At 41.8% G+C, this 21,865-nt stretch overlaps 1 protein-coding gene and 1 long non-coding RNA gene across 4 annotated transcripts in view; one reads left to right on the forward strand and one right to left on the reverse strand.

Annotated features, from left to right (window-relative positions):
- Positions 1-248: 248 nt before the first annotated feature.
- On the reverse strand, positions 249-7,447 carry LOC117879518. Its single transcript, XR_004646290.1, has 3 exons — positions 6,383-7,447; positions 591-926; positions 249-415 (listed from the first exon to the last, which is right to left on the reverse strand). It is a non-coding gene; the product is annotated as an uncharacterized LOC117879518 (long non-coding RNA).
- A 565-nt stretch (positions 7,448-8,012) lies between these two features.
- UBN2 (ubinuclein 2) overlaps positions 8,013-21,865 on the forward strand; it is a 105,554-nt gene continuing 91,701 nt past the window's right edge. For 2 of the 3 annotated variants that reach the window (XM_034774776.1, XM_034774790.1), the window contains exons 1-3: positions 8,013-8,459; positions 13,798-13,890; positions 20,562-20,663. In XM_034774776.1, coding sequence (XP_034630667.1) covers positions 8,013-8,459; positions 13,798-13,890; positions 20,562-20,663 — 642 coding nt within the window. The remainder of the gene's footprint in view (positions 8,460-13,797; positions 13,891-20,561; positions 20,664-21,865) is intronic. The other variant, XM_034774782.1, reaches the window with a different exon arrangement.

Genomic DNA, 21,865 nt, shown 5'->3' on the forward strand with positions numbered 1-21,865 from the left:
GCTCACTGCATTGGGTATTTAAGGCAAGGTCTACACTACCCGCCTGAATCGGCGGGTAGAAATCGACCTCTTGGGGATCGATTTATCACGTCCCATCGGGACGCAACAATCGATCCCCGAATCGGCGCTCTTACTCCACCAGCGGAGGTGGGAGTAAGCGCCGCCGACAGAAAGCTGCAGAAGTCGATTTTGCCGCCGTCCTCACAGCGGGGTAAGTCGGCTGCGATACGTCGAATTCAGCTACGCTATTCACGTAGCTGAATTTGCGTATCTTAAATCGACTCCCCCCTGTAGTGTAGATGTACCCTCAGTCTCTAAGTCTTATGCAGACAGGAAACCTTCAAAATAAAGAAGCAAAAAAGGGAATCTGTATTCTGTACTGGATCACTTAAACGTTGGTCTGAATGGTTGCATCCTGAGGAGAAAAAAAATAAATGGTCATGACATGTACATTTACTACACTTGTCTTTTAAAGTTTATGACCCTACAATGAATGTTTATCTTGAAACTTGCAAAGATAATGTATCCCGCAACAGGACTTTGACTCCAAAGAATAGAGTGGATGACAAAGCAGAAAACTCATAACTCACTTTGAGAGAGGCTTCTGATTCCTCTTTCCAAACTACTTTGTTGTATGGTAAACCGCCAGAATATCCTGCTGGTGCATTCAGACAAATCTCTGAAGACCAACAACAGCAAAAATGTTTGAATTGCCTTAAAGAATTGTGTTCTGTTTATATTTCATGCAACAACTGATTCCAATGACCACTCTTATTGCATCTGCTGCCATGTGTCTTCTTTTCAATCTCTGATCTAGATATACTATCCCTCAGCACTTCTGGGCTCTCTGATGATGCAATATTCTTAGGAAATTCTCTGGATAAATCCATTAATGAAACTATTAATCTGAAAAACCTTCAGATAATCTGAAAGACAAGAGAAGAACTTTCACTGTAGGCTTATACATAAGGTTCTGGCTTTAAGTTTGCACCATAAAACAATCCAGATTAAAAAAGAAATTGGTTTTTATCCAATAAACTCTGGAAATGGTGCACTTTGGAGGTGTGATTTCTAATGTGCACTAATGTGTTGCACATTAATTGGTCTACATAGACTCTGCTGGTATGCACTAAAGCACTACATTAAAGTGCACTAGGGAACATCTCAAAGAGATTACTCATTACAGTATATGATGCTGAAATAAGTAATAATATACATTACTCATTACCATATGTATAAAGAGAGCCCCACAAAACCCCAATTTTTGGACATCTATATAAAACTCAAAAATTGATAAAAAATAAATCCTGAAAAATGAAATGACTAAACCCCCCAAAACAGAAGTCCTATTTATACAAAAAGAGACCACTTTCCTTATCAGATAAGTTGACTTGTTCTTGGTAACTGCAATTTAAATCCAAAGAAAGATCCAGACCTAAGATTACAATTATCTAGTGCCAAAGGAATAAGGAAATATGTTGCTGCAATCTCACAATTTAAATTAGACATATACAACAAATAACAGTAAGCTTATCATGTAACGCAAGTCAAGAGGAGGAAAAATATAACCATGAAGACTGTGGCATAGGTGCTGACTCTGTGGGTGTTCCAGCGCCGGAGTACCAACGGAAAAAAACAAGTGGGTGCTCAGGACCCACCGATCAGCTACTCCCCTTTCCCTGCAGTGCCTCCCGCCTACCGGCAGGCCCTGCTAATCAACTCCTCCCCTATCTCGCCCAGGACCTCCCGCCTGCTGGTGATCAGCTGTTCAGCAGCACGCAGGAGACACTGGGGGAGGAGCGGGAGCAGGAAGAGGCAGGGTGGGGGTGGGGCTTGGGGAAGGGGCAGAGCAGGGGCGGGTCGAGCACCACCTGGGAACTCAGGAAGTCGCTGCCTCTGCCTGCCAGAACCTCGCAGGTAGAAGACTGCTACTTTCATTAAGGTCTGGGATGGCATAATTCAGAACAAGTGGTTGTTTGAGAATATTTACAAGAAGTAACTTCCTCTAACTAACTTTTCTGTAGTCCAATCACTTACCATTAACACTATTTCCTGTTTTCTCCTGTCAAAGAAACAAACATTCAGACACTGTACGCAAAATCTGGCCAGGGTGTATATGCAAATATGACTCTTTATACCCAACCTCCACATTGAACGCAAATTCAAGGTAGTTTTCCAGCTACTATGTATTGCTTAAAAATTTGAGCTGGTCTGCATTTATCATTTCTCTGAATGTCGAGAATCTAGATAGCCAGTTTACCAGTGATTTTTCTGCCTTCCGACCAACAACTTAGTTTTACAGTAGATAGCCTCCTAAGGGTTGTCTTCAAATTTGCAATACAAGTTGTGCCCATGCTCAACCTAGAGGATAGTATCCAAGTGTTCCTTTTTCTAAATAAAAATAATCTTCTGTTGGCTCTCACATCCTTGTCAAATTGAAAACAAGTATTCAGCAAAAGGGGTTCACAGCAGCTGGCTCAAAGTTCCATGGATCCCACACAAGACCTGTTACCTGAGCACCAAGTTCCTCCCTCAATAAGCTTCAGTGAAATATGGAGTTTAATCTCACAGAACCTAACCTACCCCTAAAATTTCAATCTGTCAGGGTCAGTAAATCTTGATTTGATGGTTTCCTATGCCCGTCCAGAGAGTAGAGCAGGGGTTCTCAAACTTCATTGCACAGTGCCCCCTTGCTGAGAACAATAATTGCTACACAACCCCTGGAGGGGGGACCAAAGCCTGAGCCCACCCAAGCCCTGCCATTCTGGGAGGGGGGGCCAAAACCAAAGCCCCACCCCTCTTGTGGGGGTGGGAGGAGGAAGGAGAAAGAGTCGAATCCCAAGGGCTTCAGCCCCAGGTGGGAGGCCTGTTACCTGAGGGGCCCCCCACACATACTCAGGGCTCAAGCCCTCGGGCTTCAGTCCTGGACCCCAGCAAGGCTAATGCCAGCCCTTGCCAACCCCATTAAAATGGGGTTGTGACCCACTTTGGGGTCCCGACCCACAGTTTGGGAACCACTGGAATAGAGCAATGCCATTTGACCCCATCAGATACAAGTTTCAAGAAAACAATAGAGGAAAAGTGATTTTACAAATCATATGTTTTATTCATTGTGGTGCCGGAGTCCAAACACAACTTGCTTTTATGAAAACCTGGACGAAAGCTGCAAGTTTTCAGGGCTGAGAAGTCCTCTTGGATAGCAACACTTGCCAAAGACTGCCAGGCTTCAAAGGGAAATCCTACATTTCTCAGAGTTACAGTCCATCAGCAGTGTTTTTCCTATTGCTTCTTTCTACTCAGAAACAAAGCAATGGCTTACACTTTCAAGTAAAAAAGTATGATTTGCACTATCTTTGCCAAGGCTATTTGAATTCAGATGAGAGAAAAAACAGTGGCTAATCTATGCAACTGAAAGACTATGAGGTGGGCTGAGCAGGAGGACAAGGGAAACTGAGAATTAAGTTCATCCTACACAACATCTTCAAAACATAGGACAAGCCACCCTGGCCCCATTTATCCAGAATAAGAACACATCATATGTTGTTCCACCCTGAAAAAGTGTATGGCTGATTGCCTCTTAAAAATCTACATTCAAGGCCTGGTCCACACTAATCCCCCACTTCGGACTAAGGTACGCAAATTCAGCTACGTTAATAACGTAGCTGAATTCTGAGTATCTTAGTCCGAACTTACCGCGGGTCCAGACGCGGCAGGCAGGCTCCCCTGTCGATGCCACGTACTCCTCTCACTGAGCTGAAGTACCGGCGTCGACGGCAAGCACTTCCGGGATCGATCCGGGATAGATTTATCGCGTCTAGACAAAACGCGATAAATCGATCCCAGAAAATCGATCGCTTACATCCGGACCAGGAAGTAAGTATAGACGTACCCTTAGACTCCTACTCCCCTTTCTCGGATTGCCAACATGGCAAACTTTTAAAACTTATTCTTAGTACAACTCTGTACCTATCTCCTGGGCCCTGGCTTTCCCTTTCCAGGATATGTCTATATCTAAGTGATGGTGACAATGAAGCTACAAAAAGTTCTTGGCAGGAATTGTATGGACACAAGATATTTTCATGCTTTGTTCCCTGTTAGTGATTTGAAAGGATTTGTGGGATTTAGCTTGTTTTTGTTTTGGCATACTTTTATGTCCCCACCAGGGCTGTCAGGATGCCCCCCACCCCACCCTGTAATAAGTGACTCTCTCTTTTCCTTGCTTTATTTCCATACTATCCCATGCTCTTGCTTACCCCCTTATACCAGCAGAGCTCAACGGCTATCAGGATCACAGAAATACAAAGCTGCAGGAAACCTTGAGAGGTCATCCACTCCATCCCAACACACTGAGGCAAGACCAATTATGCCTAGACCATCCCTAACAGATGTTTGTCTAACCTGTTCTTAAAAACCTCCAATAATGGGGATTCTACAACCTCCCTTGATAAGCTAGTCCAATACTTAACTAGTCTTATAGTTAGAATGTTTTTCCTAATATCTAAAATAAGAGTCCCATGCTGCAGGCTAAGCACATTAGTTCTTGCCCTACCTTCAGTGGACATGGAGAATAATTGATCACCATCTTCTCTATAATAGCCCTTAACATATTTGAAGACTTATCAGGTTCCTGCCCCCCAGTCTTCGTTTCTCAAGACTAAACATATCCCATTTTTTAAACCTTTCCTCATAGGTCAAGAGTTTTATCTTTTTTGTTGCTCTCCTCTGGACTCTCTCCAGTTTGTCTACAACTTTTCTAAAGTGTGGTACCCCAAACTGGACACAATCCTCCACCTGGGCCATCACCAATGCCACATAAAGTGGAACAATTACCTCCCATGTTTTACATACAACAGTCCTCTTAATACACAAGATATAGAATATTTGCTTTTTCTGAAACTGCATCACATTGTTACTCATAATCAATTTATGAGCTACTATAACTATGAGATTTCCTGCAGTGTTGCTGCTTACCCAATTATTTCCCATTCTGTATTTGTGCATTTTGATTTTTTCCTTCCTAAGTGTAGAACTTTGCACTTGTCTTTACTGAATTTTATCTTGTTGATTTCAGATCAATTCCCCAATATATCTAGGTCCTTTTGAATTCTAATTCTGTCCTCCAAAGTGCTTGGAATCCCTCCCAGTTGGGTGTCATTTGAAAATTTTATAAGCATATTCTCCACTCCATCATCTCAGTCATTAATAAACATATTGATTAGTTCTAGACACAGGACAGACTCCTGTGGAATCCTAGTAGATAGATATGTCTCTCCCATTTGACAGCAAACCACTGATAACTACTCTGAGTTCAGTTTTGCAAAGAATTTTGCACCCACTTTATAGTAATTTCATCTAGATCACATTTTCTTAGTTTGTTTATTAGAATGTCATGTACAATTGTGTCAAAAGCCTTACAAAAATCAAAATATATTTACACATAGTACTCCTGTCCCCCCCCCCATCCACTAGGCAAATAACCATGTCAAAGAAGGAAATTAAGTAGGTTTGGCATGATTTGTTCTTAATAAATCCATGTTAACTAGTATTTATCAACATTATAAATTAATCAATTTGTTCCAGTATCTTTCTGAGTATCAAAGACAGGCTGACTAGTTTATAATTCCCTGGGTTCTCTTTAGTCCTTTTTTAAATATAGGTACTTTGTTTGCTCTTCTCCAGTCCTCTAGCCTCTCATGCATGCTCCATGAATTTTCATAGATTCCAAGGCCAGAAGGGAACATTGTGATAATCTGGTCTGCCCTTATGTATAACACAGGCCACAGAACTTCCCCAAAATAATTCCTAGAACAGATCTTTTAGAAAAAATCCAATCTTGATTTTAAAATTGCCAGTGATGGAGAATCCATCATGAACCTTGCTAAATTGTTCCAATGGTTAATTACTCTGTTAAAAAATGTCCTATTTGAATTTGGCTGGCTTCAACTTCCAGCCATTGGATCTTGTTATACCTTTCTCTGCAAGACTGAAGAGCCCATTATTAAAAATTTGTTCCTCATGCAAGGAGATTTTAGTACTGGCACTATGAGACTGCTAGTACTCAAACTGAAGTATCCCAGGGTCACATAGCTTTTTTCCTACTCACTATCGAGAGGTGCATCAGGAGCTAGTCATCTTATTCCCTAGTGTTAACTGGTAGTCTGTAGCAGGCACCATTGTGTGCTTTATCTGTTTGGACATCAAGCCACAAGCATTTAAGATAATGTTCTTTAAAGTTATCAGAACCAGGCAATGCCCAGAGTGCCACTCCTGTTCCCCTTTTGCCCACTTGATCCCTAAATAGGTAATAGTCATTGATTTTTATCATTCCAGTTGTGCAAGTCATACCATCAAGTTTCAGTAATATTAACTATCTCAAACTTACCCTCATAAATGAGGAATTCCAAGTCTATTTATTTTACCCACGATCCTGGCATTGGTATATAGCCAACGAAAGAATTTATTTTCTTCATGCCCTCTGGTTCCTTGATTAATGTTCTCAACATTGTGATTCTGTGCTAAATAAGTGGGCATATTTTCCCTCTTTTTACCCTCCCCTTTTGTTATTAGTTTACAAAAGAGGAGGACAAAAAGGAGAAAGATATGAGTACTCATTCAGTTCTTGAAGGTAACTAATAGTCCCAAGATTGCTTCACATAGTTCCTTAAGTAAATCTGAGGTGGATTTCATCAGGGCCAGACCATTTGAATACATCTAATTTATCATAATATTTTAATCTGTTATTTCCCTCTTCTGGCTTGTGTTCCTTTTGTCTTATTGTTAACATTGTGTTAAACATCTAGTCATAACCTTTTTAGTGAAGACTGGGAAAAAAAATGGTATTAAACACATCAGCTTTCTTGGTGATGGTGTCATCCATTATTCACTCGCCTCTCCAGTGAAGTAAAGGCCTTACACTTTCCTTCCTCTTTCTCCTACTGTATTTTAGACTCACTTCTTATTGCCTTTTGTCCCTTGCTAGCTGTAACTGTCCCTTGCTGTGTCTTAGCCTTTCTGATTTTATCACTAAATCCATGTGCTAATCTTTTGTACTCCTGGCAATCTGTCCATGTTTCCACTTTTTGTAAGATTCTTTTTTGATTTTCCGGTTAATAAAGAGCTTCTGCTGCAGCCATATTGGTCTCATTCTCTCCTGTCTTTCCTCTACAGCGGGATACTTTCCTGTTTTGCCTTCAAAGATGACAGCTGAGCCCCCCTGGCTGGCTTGCGCCACGGGTAGGACTGGGCCCGGCACTCCTGGAGCAGGAGAAGGATTTTACTAAACCAAAATGTGCCGTCCCCAACGGGGCCGGGGCTCGCTGGGAGACCTCTGCTGGTGGCGCCGTGAGGAAGGCCCAATCCGGGCAGCTGAGTGAAGCGGGTCAGGACTCAGGAGCCAGCCCCTCCCCAACCGCGTCACACGCACCCGCACCGGACGGGCCCAGCCGCTGGGGTGGGCCCCGCTGCTCCCTGGGGAAGGGGGGGCGCCTCTGGCGGCCCGCCCGGCAGCTGGGCCCTGCGTTTCGCGCTGCAGCCCCGCCATGGGGGTCACGGCGCGGCCCAAGTCCGTGCCCCGCGCAGGCCTCGCGGTGAGGCGCCCCCGCCGTCCAGCTTGGCTCTGTGCAAAACCCCCACGCCGTGACCTCCGCACTCGTGGCCCTTTAAGAGCCTTACCGCAGGCAGCGTGCATATTTCCAAGGCAACTGTGGGCGGGAGCAGGCGTCAGCAGTGGGTGGGCGCTGGGGCTGCCGTGACGTAGCAGTCGATGAGCAATAACAACAGCGACGTGGGGCGGTTCGCCCGTGGCCCACGTCGTCTTGCGCATGCGCGGCCTAGCGGCCTGCTTCTATTTATGTGGGGGGGTTCCAAAATGGCGGCTGTGGTAGCAGCGAGGAGAACGTAGGGGGCAGCTCCGATCGGGTGGGGAGGGAGGGAGAGGGAGGAGGAGCCGGCGAGGGAGTGTCGCCGTACGGGTGAGGCGGGGGACCGGTGAGTGGGGGGGTGGGGGTCGGAGGATGGCGGAGCCGCGCCGGGTGCCGTTCATTAGTCTGGCACCCGTGAGGCGACGCGAGGCCGAGAGCCCGTCCCTGGAGCGCGAGCCCGGGGGCCGCGAGCCGGAGCAGCCGCTATTGCTAGGGCGCGAGGTGGTGCCGCCGCCGCCCGACCAACAGCACGAGCTCTCCCGGCCGGAGCCACAGGCTCAGTTGCCGCGCGAGACCAGCCCCCGGCCGGAACCACCGCGTGAGACCAGCCGGCCTGAGCAGCAGCGTGAGCCCCCCCGGCCGGAGCCGCCGCCGGCGCAACAGCAACAGCGCGAGAGCAGCCGGCAGGAGCCGCCGCCGCCGCAGGAGGCGCCACCGCCACGCCAGACGGTCCGCCTGGAGGTGGTGCTGAAGGACCCAACCGAGGAGAGCTGCGTGGAGTTCAGCTACCCCGAGCTGCTGCTGTGCGGGGAGCCGCGGGTACGGGACCCCAACTCCTCCCCGGGGAGCTGCGCACAGCGCCCGCCCCACAGACGCCCTCGGAGCGGGACCTGCTCCATCTCCCCGTCTGGCTCACAGCCGGCCGCGCCCGCAGCCTCTCGGCTCCGGCGGCGCAGATAAGGCGCTTGTTACTGAGCGACTTTTAGACGGGGCTGGGCTCCGCCGGAGTTGGATCGGGCAGCGCGCTGCTGAGGAGCCCAGTTGCCCTGCTCCTCTGCCGTGTGCCCTGTGCAGAGGACGGGGCTCCATCTCCGCACTTGCTGGCTGGTGTCTCAAGCACAAGTCCCCTCCTTAGGCTCCAATATGCTACCCCAGTGCGTGGGGGAAGCCTTGCTATTATTACGTGCCTCTCCCAGGTCTTTCTCCTTTGTGAGCGGGTCAAGTGTTGCCTTTCCTGCTGTTTTAAGCTCTGCCAAACAGCTGCAGAGTGAAACTGACAGCTCCTGTCAGGTCACAGTTGTCTGCAAGGTTTTCATCAGCAGGATGAAACTGAGTCAGGGCTGTGTGAAGTTCTTGGCTTGGCAAAAGTACAGTGTTAGCAGTAGCAGTGCTGGAGGCATGTGTCTGTAGACTCCGGCTTATTGGGAATGTTAGAACTGCTGAAAACTTCACTTAATGGGGGGAAAACCCTGAATTCTGGGGAAGGGGGGTCAAAACTGGTGGGGTAGACCCCTGAACTCCCCAAGAAAAGCTACTCATTTGGCACTGGTGAGTGGATTACAACAAAAGCTTTTGGATACAACTTTATGGGAAATAGGCAGCACCTGCTGCTCATCAGAGACCAGCATGTGGAGCAATGCTAAAGTAGATACTCTAGGCCTATCCTATTCTTTTCAGTTCTTGAGTGTTGAATGCTGCCCATCACCATAATATCTGAGCATTTTTTTGTATAATATGCTGGCAGTAGTGAAGTCGCTAGAGGACTCATAATTGTTGCTTTTCTTTTAGTATATAGAAAATTCTTGGGTATGTTTTCTCTTTTTTGGAGGGGGGGTGAGGAAAGGGGGTGGCTGACATCTTTCTGGTTATGGTGGATATATTGATTACAAAAGGCTTAAATGCCATTGTCCGTAGCACCATGAGACTTGAACATCCAGAGCATTGGATAGATAAGCCCCGTGCTCTCATTCAAAGCCTTTCAAGAAGGTCGTACTACAACCTTATATTCTACCTTCTTTGACCTTCTCCTCTGGAAGGAATAGCATCACTTTATCCTTGAAATATAGAGGGATTACAGAAAATCAACAATTTCACTCTTAATTATTTCTTTGGGATCTACTTCCCATAGTGAGATCCCTTCCTACAGCTACTTTGAGCATCCAGTGCCAGTTCAGGCTACTTAAATGGCTGGTCTGCCCATTGGTGGAAACCTGTATATTGCTTATGGGGCTGTATGGAATATTACAATACCAAATTGTTCACTGTTCCTGTATGAACCTTAAGGAGTGTTAGGAGAGGCAGTTGAAAATTGCTGTTAAATGTTTATAGGTTTTGTGTTTGTGGAGGTTGACTTCTTCCCAACTTTTCTTTAGTCCAGTTTTCCCTGAAGGTCTTAATATATTTAATTCTGGTAACATATAATATTCATATTTGGCTAGTAGGTAGTAATCTGATATACTTCATTTCCACATCTCTTTTCCCCTCTTCGGAAGCAAGAGAAGATGAAATATGAGTTTTGACCATTGTTAGTGGTTGTGCTGACAAGGGCCTTGCCTACACTAAAACCGTCGTATTGCTTTAACTATGCCAGTATAGTTAAAGTGTAAACTTCTGTTTGTATGCATATGGATATACTGGTTTTTAAAGCTTTCATCAGTATAGCTATTCCTCTAAGGGAATGGGAATAAGCTATACTAGTCTGAGTTCACCCTGGGGTAGAACTGGTATACCTAGACTCGTTTAAAAAACACATGCCCCCTCAGTGATAGTTATACCAGTACAACTTTCACATATAGACCAGTTAAAAAAATATTGGCAGGTTAGTGGATTTTAGTACCACTGGGATGAGAGGGAACATGTTTCACATTAGGTATTGGAAAAAACAAGAATTATACATGCTCTCATGTTTATCAATTCCCTGCAGAGTCCTACTTTATAATAACAGTCTTCATGACTTTCATGATGTCTTCTCTCCCCTGAACAGTGTGAAACCATCAAATGGTGAGATTTTTTCCATAAAGAGCCTCCATCCTTTTGAAGTATCAGAGGGGTAGCCGTGTTAGTCTGAATCTGTAAAAAGCAACAGAGGGTCCTGTGGCATCTGAAGAAGTGAGGTTCTTACCCACGAAAGCTTATGCTCCCAGTACTTCTGTTAGTCTCAAAGGTGCCACACATCCTTTTGAAGTGGTCCTTTGAATTTTCATTCCTCCCTTTCTCTTTTGAAATTGTTGAACAGTAGAGGCTTAAAAAAGAAGTGTTAAGGTAAAGACAGGAGTGAAAGTCTACTCCATTAAATGAGGATATCAAGAAAGGGAGAAAACACTTAATCCAGCCATATTATAGAGGCACAATTGTGAATCCGTAGCTACTAGTATTGAATTTTTCACTTAAAGCAGGGAGATATGAGACGAGAGGGTAGCCCTGCGAGATACAGGGGCCGTAGGCCTTGGGGTGGTGGTGATCTCTTTTGGCCCTGCTGTTTTTCAGTCTACTTCCCACTTTTCTGGATATGTTACAGATGCAATTTTTCAAAGCAAACTAAAATAACAGGGAAATGGCTTTCATGGTGTTTAAATGAGCGCCAAGTTTAAATGAGAACTGATGACATTTGTCGTGTGGAAGAACCACACTAACGTTTTGCCAGTTAATGCAATGAGGAAAATATCCTTATTAAATGAGCCTTAAGAACTAACACTCTTATCCTTTATGGCTCTTTCAATAGAATCTCTTTGGGTCTATTTCTTCCTTTCCAGCAGAGATTGAAAGTGTTATTGGCACTGTTGGCTTTTTTTTTTTTAAGTAGTAGTTTTAGCTTTTAGAATTTAGCATAATTTTTAGCAATACACCTCTACCTCGATATAACGCTGTCCTCGGGAGCCAAAAAATCTTACCGCGTTATAGGTGAAACCGCATTATATTGAACTTGCTTTGATCCACCGGAGTGCGCAGCCCCGCCCCTCAGAGCACTGCTTTACCGTGTTATATCCGAATTTGTGTTGTATCGGGTCGCATTATATTGAGGTAGAGGTGTATACCAGATTTTAAAATAAGGTCTTTATATAAACTTGTTGACTTTTACATGTTACTATTGCACAAAAGAAGATTTGTTTTTGAAAGCTTTTGTTTGCTCCCAACTTGCTTATAAGGAGTTGCTGAACAGTTTGGTGTTTTGTAACGAGATAGGGAGTATACCTTTCCATCTTACAGTATCTGATAGAACTGGAATAGCCTGAGAGGAATCCCCAAGAGACAGATAATTACTGCAAGAAGTGGAAGGATATTTCACAGTTTTGTCATACATATTTCCAAAGGAAGTTTTAGAACTTTTAAATGTCACTATAATAATTGACCCCTTGTTGGCAGACTCAGTGAAGAGCCCAAAAATTTAACGGCCATGAAGAATGAATTCCTCTTTCCAGCCTAAAGATGGGTTTCCCACCCCAAGTCAGAAACAGATGGCGGGTTTACATGGAAGAAATTTATGCTGCCCTTGCTCTGTTTTTCCCCTGGATAGATGGAGAAATTCATTTGTCAAGGCTTTTAGTTTGGGGCTGACAAGATGTGCTCTACTAACTCTTAAGTATGAAAGATTGTGGCATGTGATTAGCAGGATGTCTTGGTAAATTGCAGTAGTAATAGTTGTCCTTAAATGTTAAGAAGCCTGGGTATTAATAAACAAAAGTGATATTACAATCTAGTGTGGCTTTTAGGGTCCCAACAGGAGGAAGATTAACCTAGAAATAAAGGGCTGATGTATGCCAGTGTAAGATTGTGCTTGTTAAGTTGTTACCTCTGCTGCCAATGTTTTGTCTTCATGTAACATTTAAAGTATAAGATATATTCTCTAACTTAAGTATAGACCAGGATTTTTCCATTTAGGAATGAAAGTGACCAAGGGGTTAAATTTAGTTAATCCTGCAGTAAATTTTAGATACCATTACAGAATTTCTTAGATAAGTAATTTCTTCTACCCCTTCTCTAAGCACTTGGTTCAAAAGCCCTCTGAACTTTAGAAATGTGGGCCTTGCAGACCCACTTCACTGTGGCCCCATCACACTGAATTAGAGAATAGTTCACAATCCTTCATTGGGCTAGAATTGCAACTAGTTGGTCCTAGATTGGTCTTCCATGTCCTAATTAGAGTAGGTACTTATCCTTCTGTAAGTTTAGATTGTCACTAATTTTCTTATCCTGAAGTGCTAAAGTAAAACTAGAATAGAAAGGCCAGGCTCAGCAAAATTAGTTGGCATCCATTAAGGACTGCATTAGCCTGAAAAAACATTCTGTGGACCATTTTAGTATTTTTTGTTACAACTCCCCTATTCTATAGATGAAATCTTGTCTGAGGAAAGTAATCCGGCTTCCTTTGCTACCCCTTACTCCCGAACAAAAATCCTTATGTTCTTGTCTACAGGTCCCCCCTCGTCCCCCTCCCAGTCCTTACGTCAGTTTATCCATAGCTGGGTGAAAATGGCTTTTTTGAAACCAGTACCTCTTTCCTGCTTATTTGTACAGTGAGGTCATAATCTCTAGTTTGCATCATCCCTATGGCTGCCATAGCAGCAGATGTGGACAGTATGTACTGTGACTCCTTATTGTTTGAAGGAGCCAGGAGGAGCTGGTGAGAGAATGCAAAGGGAATTACCCTCTTTTCCATTTTGGCTACACTTTATTGAGCGTCATAGTTCTTTTGCATTGCTTCCATGCTGAAAACATACCAAATTCATCTTTTTATCATCACAAAATATCACATCCAAATGGTGTTGATAAACAATAAGAGAGTACATTTGGTTGGAGGTAATTCTTCCTTTTGTTGCTCCTCAAACAGCAGTTCTCCCATGTCTGCCAAATGCTGAGGTTTGCCAGGTAGGATAACTATTTGGGCAAATGGGTATACTGTACCTTGGAATATGCCTGATTTCAGATATGCCAGCAAAAGAGTTATGAACTGAAATATAGGATAGATGAGTAAAAGGGCAATTGTGTAGCTCTGACTGATCTGAATAGTTCTAACTCCTTTTTAATAGCTATTGGAATCAGAAAAGTTCATCTGTGTATATTGCTATTAGAACACAATTTGATATTAAATAAGGCTTCATTTCATCATGTCTTTCTGTGAAACAGAATGAATGTGTAATTTCCACCTCTCTTCTCTCAGAAGAAACCTACCCACTCAGAAGATCCATTTAATGATGAACAACGTGAGCGGTATGAGGTGGAAATGCTGGCCAAGAAATTTGAGGCAAAATATGTGAGTATTTTAGCAGAGCTACTGTAACATCCCATTTTTTAGTAATAACATTGGTTGCTAACATTTTCAGGGGTTTTTTGGGTATGGTTGCTACTCTGACTTCGCAGCTGCTTCTTATACCTATATCAGTCAAGTTTCTCATCTTATTTAATTTGCTCAGTTTGTAATGGACACACTTTGTCTGATAAGGCTACACTAATGAAAAAAACTCAACTAGCTATTATCTGTGCCTTGGAACATTCTTAGGTGAGTTCCCTAAGCAAATACCTGCACCTGTTATACAGTGGTTTGTACTCATGATAGATCTCTCAAGGGAAGAAGTCAGTTGCACTTCTTCAGTACTGGATGGGAAATCTCAGAGAAAAAACGTATGTGCTGCAGAATACAAGGATGGTGACAATAGATGGTACTCTTCTCTCTATATTTGTACCAGTGATGCAGACCGCTCTGCAAGAAGATTCTTTTCCCCATGCTATCATCACAGTCCACTTCTCCTAGTCTTCAGATGTGTCCGTCATTATTTAAAACCCCCCAAAAAACAAAAATTCGGATGGTGCAGTTTTTTGGATGAAAGATAAAAATGTAGGTACTGACCACTCTGGTTATCGTGATTAAGACCATGATTTTGCCACAGGTATTTGTATTAAAAGTCACTGACAGGATGCGGGCAATAAACAGTAAATCACAGAAATGTACACATACTAGTTCAGTTTTCACTAAATCAATACAGAAGCTTTTAAATTGTCTATTAAACATATAACTTTGACAAGATCTACTGACAAGATTAATTGTTAGAGGGTTCAAATGGTCATTTACTAACAGAGCTTTCCATGATTCTGAAAGCCGAAGCCTGTATCCTGCCGCTCTGGGCTAAAGCTAAAGCCTGAGCCCCGCTGCCTGTAACTTAGCTTGTTACCCAGTAATGCCCTGCTTGTTACTCACTAACGTTGGTCTCAGCAACAACAGTGCACAAACCGTTATTTTCAACACTTGTACTGCAGATGTTAAAGGAAATAAGTGATTTCTCCTCAAATCTAATGCTTTTATTGGAATTTTCAAGAACTCGTGGACATCTCTTAAAATCACCAAATCCGTGACCTCTGTGACAGAATCATAGCCTTACTCGTGATCTTTTTTCCTAACACTAGTTGTGTAAGCCCTATTTGATACCATATTCTTTTTTTTCCTGAATTGTTGTGTAGTAGTATTGGGCACTGTTAAATAGTTGGTACATTCTACTTCAAATGTAGATGCAGCAAGATAGAGCCATACTTGTTTTGGGATGCCTCTATTGGAATGTATAAAAGAAATTTCAGTCTTGAATGAGTTTTATCTGGCAGCTGCCACATCACAAAAAACTTGCAGGCTGCTGGGGACAAACACTAAAATAGTACTGAGAGTAATTTGAACAACACTGTGTAGTAATGTAAACAAGCCAGGGTGGATATCACCAAATCAGTGATTTAAAAAAAAATAAATTGAAATTGAAATCAAAATAATTTTTTTTACATAGGTTGTCATAATTTCACATCTGTAAAGGCCTAAATTTACTATAATCTATTAAAATCCCTTAAAAATATTAAGTAGTATATTTGGTGCTGAAATTTTCAAAGAAAGTCAAACCACTGAACTGGGGGAAGTCATGGGCTAAGCACCTGGAACCAGAGTTTGACGGCAGTAACTGCCGGTGCAGAGAATATTTTTCATTTCAGTTAATTCAATTAGTTTAGTTCAATGAGTAGTTCATTCAGAGTTGAAAAACTGATTGGGAATGAAAAACAAGGAAAGCTTGTTTCTTCTTCAAATGTGTGAATAAAAAGTAGGCATGAGAGGATGAGATCTGCTAGTTTCTAAAATCTTGAAGGATATGGTGACCAGAAACAATCACTAATTGCACTAATTTACTAATTGCAGATATTTTCTTTGTTTAATAAATCAGTGAGTTTTAAATGCAAAAGTTCTTTTGATTAAACTTGTTTCTTGTGTCTAGCACCTTTTAAGGTAATTATATTAACTAATAAAAAAACTAAATGCTGTTGTGCATTTTTTTATTTATTTCCAATTTCAATCCATAGCGAACTTGACAGAAATCATAAGTAAAAATTAATCATCTAGTAAATAAGAAATCGCCATTTACTAACATTAAAAAAAATTCAGAATCCAAATAAATATGTTAAGCTATGTAATCGCTTAAATAAATGTGTATAGAGTTTAGCCTCCTGGTTAATAAAAAAATTACTGAATTTAGTGTAAAAACTACATTTAGTTGCAAATAAGCATGTTTGAAATGGTCACCAATGAATGAGATGCAGCTTTTTCCTTAAGAAAATAGCTAAAAAGTACAAATGCGAAGCATGATTAAAATCAGTTTGTTTAAATCAATGTTCCCTGCTTGGTAATTCAAATCTTGATTGATTTATTTGAATTGCTTTGATTTTTAAATAGTCCACCGTGAAAAAAGCTTCCACTAATAAATGTCAAAGTAGAAACCAAGAGATGTTAGATAAGACCACACCCAGCCAGCTCCTTAAATTCACATGGATAGTCTTAGATGATACATTATGAGCTGGCAATAAAAACAAGTTAATCGAATTTAGAAGACTAACAGCCCTGGATATTGAAGTGTGGTGCCTTTCACTAACAAAAAGACTTTTGATATTAATGTCCCTATGTAAACTGATTTCTGACTTCTCTGGAATTTTTCCCATCCTATTAAGGAAACTTGCCTTTTTGATAGGAAAAATTCAGTCTATGATATCAATATATTATACAGAGATAATTGTGTTTTAGACACAATGCCTTAGACGTGTTATGGGGGATGAGATTGCTAATGAGGAGAGATGACATAGGTACGTAAAATGTCTGGTATAGAAAAAGGCAGTTGAATACTATTGTTTACCCTGTCTAATAATAAAAGAGCAAGATGGCACTTACTGAACTTGAGAAAAATTTAAAGTGTTAACAATATTTGTATACAGTATATCATTATCTTATGAAATGCATTTCCTTGGTAATGTCTTAAAATTTTTCGGAGAGACAATTTTTTTGTATTTAAAGGTGCAACTAAACTCCTATTCTAAGGTCAGTTTTCACCTCCCATTTCCCTTGTAACTTAAAAAAAAAAAAAAAAAAAAAAAAAAAAAGTTCACTCACAGTGAAGTAGAACTTTTTTCTGGTTTGTAGAGATTTAAAAACTAATTCTTTTTGGAAAATGAACTGGTTAATGTTTGTATATATTGAGAATGGAATTAAATGCTCTAATTGAGTGTTTATAGTGTCAGTCACTAAAGTATCCAGATCAGAGTTCCCCAAACTGTGGGACATGCTCCCCTAGGGGGCATGAAGGAATGTTCAGGGTGGGCACAGCGGGGCCTGGGCCAGCCCGTACAGGGAGTGGGGATGGAGCACCACCCAGCCCTGCTCTGCCCCCAGCTCTGCTCCAGCACCAGTCTGGGTCCGTGGCCCCAAACTGCAGCTTGGCCCCCGACCATGGCTCTGATAGATTCCATTACTGGTAAGAGGGGGCATGACAGAAAAAGTTTGGGGACCACTCATCTGGATGCTGTGTTTCACCGGAACACCCTGTTGATTCAGCTGGTAAATAGCCAGCATCAGAACCTTATGCATAGGCTAGTTTTCAAGCAGACTTGTGTGTGTAATATATATAAATAAATAAAAATCAGGCATAAGTCTCATTGAACCAAATGAAAAAGGGGAAGGGAAAAAGCATGCCAGTAGAAATTTTTTCCATAAATGTAGATGCATACTGTGAGCATTTGAACAGGGACACCTTTACATAGCTGCTCATTTGGTCAGGCAGAATTTTCTAGGTGGATTGACTCCTGCAAACATTAGACTTCAACACAAAAAGTATGCTCTGAATGGCCCCATTCTCCACTTGATCCATGCAGCCACTTCCCTTCCCTGACTAAATCAAGTCTATGGTCCGTGCTTCACATTACTATCTAAATGACCAATCCATGTAATTTTTCTAAGATCACGCTGAGCTTTCAAACACCACATAGATTACAGATGCTAGGAGGGAGAGTGGACCCAGAACCTTATTCTTTCTTCTGGATGTAGAGGCTTAAGTCACTTAAAAGGATGGAATCATCAGGCACAGTTCAACTCATTAAGTTTTGGGTGCATATTGTGCAATGAAGTATTTTCATTGTCTTTGTGTTCAAAATAATTCAATACATGGTTTTCTGCACATCACGTTTAATATGATGAAAAGACACAATTACACAGTGCATACTTTACTATGAAAAAAAGTAATGAACTGAAAGGTACTTGGTCCTTCCTCTTCAACTGCCACTGGTATCTGCAACTAAAACTGAATAGGCTTCTGATTCTGAAACTTACCTAAGCACTGTCTCTGTGCATCTTAAAAGCACCACGTTTATTTCCACATTGGTAGGTGGGGTCTCTTGAATAACTTCGATAAGAGACATAGACAATACCTTGAGTGATGTATATATCAGATTGAATTAGCTGAAATGGATGTAATCTTTGACTTTTTCAGTGAATGGCTTTGATTTGACTAGGGATTTTCTTTGACGTTGTTACTTGATTATTTTTGAAATGCAGCGGATTGTAATATGTTGCTACATCTTGTCTTTATTCGTACAGGTACAGATGATAAAGTTGCATGTGAAAAGGTGGAAGCTTTGATGTTTTTTTGGAAGTTTGGATGGCCAGCACCAATAATAGTCTTGGGGTACTAAGAGTTTTGGTTAGTGGCTCAGTGTTAGGACACTTCACTTCATTCCAACCCAAGAATCCACTTTCTGACAACTTAAGCCCAGGTTCACCTGGTTTGGATACATATGGTATCCACAAGCAGGTCTCAGACTCCAGTATCTCAGGTGGTGTCTACAAGTGGGTATTACAGTTGTGACTGCAGACCATCTGCAGCAGAGTGCGAGCATGCCCACGAGAAGCACTCTTTCCCTGGTAATATTGCTAGAGGACCATATTAAAATTACTGCCTGATAGCATTTCTCAGTGCAGTGATATAGCTGGCCTGGGTCTTAAGGAAAATGTTAGAGTTCTGTTAGTCCTTAACCAAGGCAGCTTCTATTTTCTCCTGTAAAAAGATATTTAAATTATGGGGACACACAAAGTAGTCATTCAAGCCCTGCTCCATATGTTTATCTATTGGCCTTGCTCCTGTTCGTTCTGTCAAGGGGGATGTTTATTTTATCATTGTTAGGGCATCCCTCAATCTACTTCCTTTCCAAAAGCAGAATTCTTCCATGAGAGTATTTTAGGGAAGGAAATGGTTGTCTACATGTATCAAATATAAATATTTAATCTGGAGACCTGAGTTCTGTTCCATACTCTGCCACAGACTTCCTGTGAGACCTTAGGTGAATCATTTAGTTCCTTTGTGCCTCAGTTTCCCATCCATAAAATGGTGGTAATACTTCCCTACCTCCGATGTTTTGTGAATATAAATATATTAAAGATTGTGAAGTGTTCCCATACTAGGGTAATTGGCTATATAGATATATACTAGGGTAATGAGCTATATAGATGTATATAATTCACGTGTAGTGACATGAAGTTATTCCAAGTTTGACCTGCTCTTTGAATGAAGGAGGTGTTGGGGAAGGTGTTACAAAATTAAACCAGGAAGCTCAAACCAAAAGCTAAATTTGCCCTTGTATATTTTTTCCTTAGTTGCCATTTGCTATTGAAAGGGATATGCTCAAGTCATCTTATTAAAAAAAAAAATTTTTTTAAAGACAAGAGGCTTTGTTCTTCACATTTGTGTTTGTCTGCCTGCAGCTATAATACTTTATGATGAGGGCTGTCAAGTGATTAAAAAAATTAATCTCGATTAATTGCGCTGTTGTTAATAGAATACCATTTATTTAAATATTTTGAATGTTTTCTACATTTTCAAATATATTGATTTCAATTACAACACAAAATGCAAAGTGTTCTCACTTTATATTTTTGATTACAAATATTTACTCTGTAAAAAACAAGAGATAGTATTTTTCAGTTCACCTACTACAAGTACTGTAGTGCAATCTCTTTATCATGAAAGTTGAGCTTACAGATGTAGAATTATGTTTAAAAACAAACAAACAAACCCAAAACTGCATTCAAAAAATAAAACAATGTAAAACTTTAAGGTCTAAAAGTCCACTCAGTCCTACTTCTTGGTCAGCCAATTGCTCAGACAAACAATTTTTTTACATTTGGAGGAGATAATGCTGCCCGCTTCTTGTTTACAATGTCACCTGAAAGTGAGAACAGGCAATCACATGGCACTGTTGTAGCCGGCATCGCAAGATATTTACGTGCCAGATGCGATAAAGATTCATATGTCCCTTCCTGCATAAACCACCATTTGGTCAATCTGATGTAAACTTTGTTCGTGGTTTCTGGTGTGGATGTTATAAAGAATTGCACGTCCAGCCAACTAATTTTTTGCATAAGTTAAAATGTAGCCATTGGATATTAATGGCTTTTTGGTTTCTATATTCACTAGTTCAGAGTTGTCCCAAGTGTCCAAGAGGTGAAAAACTCTATCTGATTAGTAGTCTCCTAAATTGAGCCATCCTTCCAGGGTTCCTGTTCCTGTTTCGCAGACTTCATTTGATACCAGAACAGTGTGATTCCCAGACTGGCTTACCACAGTTTTGTTTTCTTTGCAGGGTGGGAAGTGTCACAAGCATCGAAAGGATCGCTTGCAGGATCTGATCGATATAGGTTATGGCTACGATGAAACAGACCCTTTCATCGATAACTCTGAAGCTGTGAGTAAATCTCAGTTAAGCAGCAATAAAGATGTGATGCAGTACTTATTTCTAAGGAGGGTGAGGGGAACGTACTTTTTACTCTCTGCTGTGTGCATGGTATAAATCCAAAAGACAAATGACTTCAGGCACCCAAGAAACTATTATTATATTAATTTTATGGTCATTCACAGGCATCATTGCATCAGAAGATCAAAGGTTCACTGTAAATTAAAATAAGTTGTTTGCCTTGTTACTATCCCATAAATGATTAAAACCAGCGATTTTAAAAATCAAATTGACTTCCTTATTGATGCAATAGTTCACTTTATCATACTTCACTCAGCTTTGTTAGTGAAATTAGACTAGTTTTGTTTGACTAGGTCTCCCGTTCTGGCAAAGTGCTGGTATGTTTGGGTTTCCAACACTTCAGAAGAATGTTTAGGTTCTCCTCCAAAAACAATCACCTTGTTTTCATTAACTTTAAACATTTTGTTATTGAAATACAGTAACTCCTCACTTAAAGTCATCCCGGTTAATGTTTTTTCGTTGTTAGTTGCTGATCAGTTAGGGAACATGCTTGTTTAAAGTTGTGTAATGCTCCCTTATAACATTGTTTGGCAGCCGCCTGCTTTGTCCACTGCTTGTAGGAGGAGCAACCCGTTGGAGGTAGCTAGTGGGGGCTTGGAACCAGGGTGGACCGGCAGTCCCCCGTCAGCTCCTCTAAGTTCCCTGTGCAGCAGCTGCCCAGCAGGCTACCAATTGCCAGGCAGTTCAGCTGTCCCTCCCCCCACTGCCATGTGCTGCTCTTGCCTTCTGCCTTGGAGCTGCTCCCAGGAGCCTCCTGCTTGCTGTGCAGGGAAGCAGGATAGAGGGGGGGCTAATGTCAGGGTTTCCGCCTCCCCCTACCCTTGCTCCCCCCACCCCCCGCTTACTCCTTCTCCATATAGAGCAGGGTTGGGGACAGGACAAGGCTCAGGATGGAGAGAGCTTGCTGGCCACAGCTGCTGTCTCAACTTCCTGATTTTTTTTAAAGGCAATGTACTTAAAGTGGGGTCAGCATACTTAAAGGGGCAATGTGCATCTTTCTCCCACACACACAGGGTGTCTCTCTCTCTCTGTCTGCAATGCTGTCTCCCCTCCCTCCATTCGTGCTGCCTTGTAGAGTGTGAGGCTACATTAACAACAATGTGTTAACTCTTGAGGGCTCAGCCCAATGCTTG

This window comes from Trachemys scripta, chromosome 1 (genome assembly GCF_013100865.1).
Source record: "Trachemys scripta elegans isolate TJP31775 chromosome 1, CAS_Tse_1.0, whole genome shotgun sequence".
NCBI lineage: Eukaryota > Metazoa > Chordata > Testudines > Emydidae > Trachemys > Trachemys scripta.